Source organism: Aplysia californica, unplaced genomic scaffold (genome assembly GCF_000002075.1).
Source record: "Aplysia californica isolate F4 #8 unplaced genomic scaffold, AplCal3.0 scaffold02676, whole genome shotgun sequence".
Taxonomy (NCBI): Eukaryota; Metazoa; Mollusca; class Gastropoda; order Aplysiida; family Aplysiidae; genus Aplysia; species Aplysia californica.
The window spans coordinates 1-5,874 of record NW_004799946.1 but is presented as its reverse complement, the minus strand read 5'-3'; the positions used below and the strand labels follow the sequence as shown (position 1 = coordinate 5,874).

The 5,874-nt window shown below is 41.7% G+C and overlaps 1 protein-coding gene across 1 annotated transcript; it reads right to left on the bottom strand.

The window, feature by feature from the left end:
- Positions 1-389: 389 nt before the first annotated feature.
- LOC101848021 (CD109 antigen) lies at positions 390-5,651 on the bottom strand (the record flags this gene model as incomplete). The annotated part of the gene is given in 6 exon segments (XM_005113474.2): positions 390-471; positions 1,550-1,726; positions 2,286-2,427; positions 3,961-4,089; positions 4,528-4,629; positions 5,538-5,651. Coding segments are annotated over 6 exon segments (746 nt in total), but the record flags the coding sequence as incomplete, so codon positions are not given.
- Between the last annotated feature and the right edge of the window lie 223 nt (positions 5,652-5,874).

Below are 5,874 nucleotides of genomic sequence, written 5' to 3'. Positions count from 1 at the left end.
CGTGTAACCATCGACAACTAGCTAAACTGGCATTCTCACGCTCCTCTCGTACGTTAAAAAATAAAATTATAAGAATCATCTTTTGATGGAAATGGTGTAGCTGTATTGTATTTGATGCTGGACTAGAAGCTTTAAGGAGCAAAAAACAAAAACAACAACAACAACAAAAAACTACCTGTTTTGGGAAAGCCACACACACACACACACACACACACACACACACACACACACACACACACACACACACACACACACACACACACACACACATAAAACCAAACTCAAAGGTTTCTACATATGGCACCTTTGCCAACACGGAATTAAAAATAACTTTGGCACGAAAGACCTTACAGTTACAGATATACACCAACAGATCCTCGCCAACTTACCACATACTACCAGATGCATCATTGTCTCCGAAAGCGCTGAAGGAGTGGTCGCTGTGTTTATAAGTCAGCTCCCTTTGGTAACCTTCAGTGGAGAACAAGGAGAAATACGATTGTAAATCACTAAAGGTCACAGTAAATATTTTAGTTTTAGGGTAAAACTTACGAGCCCGAAATAATAATTAAGCACAATCACTCGCTGCGGAAAGCCACTCAAGAAAGATGTACCCGTTTTGTAATGGCGTTTGCGTTTTTCCAAGCGCTATTTGTTTTTACTTTCGCTCTTTTTTCTGTTTTAGTTCCTCCTATCTCTTCTCTTCTTTACTTGTATCCCTTTCTCTCTCTTCTTGTATCCTGTCCTCCCTTTTCCCAATTCTGTCTCCGTTTTATCCTCCTTCCCTCCTTTTCATTCGTTCCTCCCTTCTCATCTCAGATCTTTGGACTTTCCTTTCTACACTTCTCTTCCCCTCTGTTTACCCCTGTTCCATATCTATTCCTTCCCTCTGATCTCTTCCTTGCCCCATTCCTTTCTTTTCTTTCTGCTTTCTTTTTTCACCCTTCTTCTTTAGCAACTGCTTCTTTCTCCTTTCTTTCTCCTTTTCTTTCCCCTCTCATTGGGGAACAATTGTGGGTGGTGTAATCCCGTTCGCTGGAAAAATAATCCAAACCATTACAATTGAATACAATCTGCGTCTTCACCTCTCATGCTGTGTCACACCTTGTCTGGCCAGTGTTTAGGTTTTACTGCCTATGTCTCCCTGCCCTCATAAAAATGTTCTTTGCTTTTACTGTGTTATTCTCCTAGGTGCCGTCATTTTCGTGGCTGCTTATTAGATCATTAAAAAGACCTCCTACACCCCACTCTTCAAAATGCGAAGCAGCGCACGATATTTGGCTCTACTGCGGTGTACGGCCTCATTATTATTTGCCTTATTTACTCATTCATGAAACCTTACCACAGAATGTTCTATTTTGTACATTTACGAATAAGTATACAACCCTACAAATAAGCTCTTTTCGAATGTAGTCTTCGTGTACAAGACGCAGGTAGGTGTGGGGTGATGCATTCAAGAAAGAAACACACAAAGAAAGATCCGTCCCCACCCCCCACCCCCCTACTCCGAAAAAAAAATCCCGACAAAGCACATCCAAAGGGAGCTTACCGCTCTCCATATAATTTAAAGCTTTCTCAGCAATATCTCCCTGAAGTTGCTGGACAGCATTCAGATAGTCCGTGATGTAAACATCAGGCGCCAGACCAAGCATGGTCTGCTCGCCACATCCGGTGGGCATGCGCAGTAGTGAATCTAGTCCGGCGATACTGGGGCCCATGAGGTCACCTGAAGAAAAGGCAGAGAATACAATATTGTATATATCTCTTCATTCATTTACTTATTCTGCCATTCTTTTCAGTCGTTGTCCATTCAATCACATATGCATTCCTCAAAGCACCACCCAGCCAACCATTTGGATACAATCTTTTACTTATTCATTTGCCTGATTATCGCTCTACATTGTTTTTGATTCTCCATTCCCACTCACCCTAGCTCCTTTTATCCATCAATCAATCATTCTATCCACCCATTCACCCATCTGCCCAATCCTTCACATATTTGTCCATTGTTCCATGAGCCTCACATACGCTCCACCTTTTAACTACTCCTGCATCTATGATGGCTCTGTCCATCTACTCATTTCTCCATTTATCCCCCTGACTTTATATAAACACCATCATTTCATTTACGCACTCCACATCACATGCCTTAAGATCTATTAAACACCCTTTTCATTCAGCCACAGCAAGGTAAAACCCGAAGCTCGATAGTATCGAATGCAGACATCCTGGTTAAGCCCGATGTTCCATTGTATCGAACCCAGACCCCTCAACGCTGGACTCACCAACGACAGAGACTCTGAGCAGCTCTGATCCACTCACAACATTGGGCGGCAGCGACAGGTCTACGGTCTTGGTGAATGAGCTTTTTCCATTGGTCAGTTCCACGAGCACTGGCACATTGAACTCCTTGGGTACTCCTTCGGGCTGTGGGAAGCATTAATAATATTATTATAGTGAATAAAAGTTTTCTTCGCCCTTATACTGTGACCCCAACCCCTTCAGGTACTTGGGTCGAAACTGTTTTAGACTCTTTATTAAGAACGTGCAACAGGCGTGGCCGTAAAGAGGTTAAATGTATGAGAAGGTCCCTAAGAGCACGCCGGTTGCTGTTTTGGTATCGTGTTGGACGCCGGTAAGGATTATCCTCATTCGAATCCCCAGTGGCACAGTCTTAAACTAAGGGAGTATTCAAGGCCCACCTCTTTAAGTTTAGACCATAATATAGAGTTGAGAAGCATGTTGCATCGAGTCCATAATATGAAGTTTATCTTATTGTATGTCTTATTCTAAGCCTGTTTCCTTATTCGCATCCAACACTTCTTAGGAATGGCAGATAGGAGCCAAGAACAATATAAAATGAACTTAGATTACATAAACATCTGGTAAAAGTCATGTCAAATCTGCACCTATGCTTTTGCTGTAACCAATTTTGTGAAATCAGTGTAAAATAAATGTCTTCTGAAACAATTGAAGATATAAATATGTCCTTCTTGAATGTTCTTTAACAAGGCTGTGCATTACTAAAAGACATGTGACTTTAAATATTCCAAAGATAAATATTACCCATGAAGCTTGAATACATGAGCTTGCACATATTGGTTTCTAAGACTTGAATAATACGGGAACTAGAATATGACATTGTGAACGCAATTCAATGTGTGTATAAGCGATCTTTAGTTTAATGTGCATCTCTCCTTTTTAACCTAAGAGATTTTATTGGAAAGGTAATAGAAACATGAGTCGATTATATTGCTATAAACACAAATACGTGCTTCTATGAAATCATTATCAAAAGTGGCGGGGTAGGGGAGCTCTCGTGGTGTAGAGGTTACGATGTTCGCCTCTCATTCAATAGGTCCCGGGTTCGAAACCTGACAGCAACGGAACATTTTCTTCTCTAAATTGTTCCACTTTCACCTCCTTTTCTGCCCTCTTGCCATGTTCTGTCGTCTGCTTTCGCCTTCACTTTCTGCCCACCCCCTCCCCTTTGCCCCCATCTCTGGGCGCCTGACTCTTTCTGCAGCCTTTCTACTGCTACGCCTTGGCCCCTTTTTACAGCTGTCTTTCAGCCGCACCCCTGAATCTATGGTAGGAAAAATCAAACACATAACCCTCTCGGAATAGGGCCAAAAAAATTTGGAGGTCCCGTGTGCAAGTTGCGCACGTTTAAGATCCCTTGGTGGTCCAAAATCGATAAAAGTGGGCTTCGGCCGCCATCCGGGCAAAATCAAAAATTCCTACCAAACGAAAAATGTTTAATGTGTCCCGCACGCTCATATTACCGTATGCAGTTGCGAGCACCATAGAACACTGACAAAAATAGTTTAAAAGAAACAAACAACCGCCCACCCCCCCTCCAAAAAAACCCCCCAACCAAAACCTAACAAAAACTGGTGATGACTCCGGCAATTAGCAATTAGATTGCTGAAAGTTTTGATGGGATCTGTGTGTCCTCACCTCCACCAGCAGCTGTCTTCTCACGGCGTCCGCGGCACGGGTGCTCTGTGCCTTGACCTCCACATCGATCTTCCCAAGGTCAATTGGAACGATGGGGAAATACACAGATTTTGCCTCTCCAGACTTCACCTGTGAGACAACAGAACGCATCAAATTTTGTGAGTTTAAAAATTATATAAGAGGTTCTTAATTCATTGCATTATTCTGAAATCGTTTCAACTGCCGTGAACGCAATTAGATAATTTAGGAGGCCGGTTTTATTCAACAGTGACTGTGAGGTCCAACCCGAAATGAGTGGATTAGATCTTCGAAGATCTTTGCTCTTTTCCACTCACGCCCAAGGAGAGACTTTGTTTTATCAATTCGGGTTTTCCAGTCACTAACACGTTTTTTATGGTCACCTTTGCATTCTTACCTACAACGATACTGAACTTTGTATTTTTCCTTTTTCATTCCATAATACATTTTTTCCTAGTTCGGACTGTGACAGTCCTCGCACGTTTAGGAAGTCCATCTCTCTGTCATCACCACATTTCTATTCATCAACGTCGTTCTTCTCTCACTCACCAATACATCTTGCACGGCGTCCTCTTGCTTCGTTCCCTCCACGCCGTTGTTGTCAACGAAGATGTTCATAAAGCTCTTAGACTTTGTTAGAGACACGCGAACCTAAAGAAAAACACGAAGTAAAGGGAAACCATCGATAACTTCAAAACACGCAGAATAGAAACATATTCAACGGTTTATGAAAAATAAAAACACGAAACAACCAGACACAAAACTTTTTTTAAAGTGCTAAACATTTGAACATGTACACATTAATATTATCTAACGCAAAATGCAAACCCAATATCTGTGTCTGATTACGTCCATGTTATAACGGTCGCTTTACACGATTACCTAGACGCAGGCTATGATGACAGGTACTTTAATTGAAACAATTTTATGGGGTTGTTTTGTCCCTGTGTTAGCACAATCTGGCATACCGCTTTTGCGGTTCAGAATAAACTCTTTCAAGGTGAGAGATACAACATCACTGTATTGGGAGAACTAGCGGGTCATCATAAAGAACTCTTTGTACAGGTTGTGATATTATACACAAACAAGGAGCATTCCGGTCATTATGGTCAAATATGGTTTTCAGTGTTTTCTGATGACACAAGGATAAATAGCTCTGTAAAGGGCAGTTACCGTTTGACTAGAATCATGAACTATTACATGAGTACAGCGTATGCTCCTTGACTCCTGTAGATGACAGGTGCTTTGCGTGTGTGTAGATTTTCTTTCATCTCTGTTTCGTTTATTTTATGTCGTCAATCTCATCTGTGTGTTGTTTTCCTTTGCGTGTATACTGTTTTTCTAAACTGTATAGTTTTTCTTTCTACTATTTCGCATAGATGTTCCTACAATTGCGTCGTTTTCCTTGCTTTAGTGTAATCTATTTTTGTCTGTCCGCCTTTTAAAGAAATATATCCGTCGTTCAATAATTTACTTCACATGGTCGATTTATGATTTTGAGCCTTTGTCTTATTTGCGAAATGTGTTATTTCTCCTTCACACATGTCATTTGTTCATACCTGTGCGTCACTATCCAGATAATTAAACACAATGGCCTGTAGGGCTAGTTGCTCTCCATTGGTCACAGAGTAAGGCAGGTTCAAACTCACGAAGAAAGGGCGGAACACAGTCAGCTGTTGGGGAGAGTTGCATGGGATCAGTTCCTCAGTATGGTAGAGGAGTTTGTTGAAAAGTTTCTCAAAGAAAGAATGGATGAATGAATGCGAGGCTCGGATGGGAGGCTTTAGAGACAGGTGATCGGTTGTAGTTAGGTAGGTAGGTAGGTAGGTAGGTAGGTAGGTAGGTAGGTAGGTAGGTAGGTAGGTAGGTAGGTAGGTAGGTAGGTAGGTAGGTATT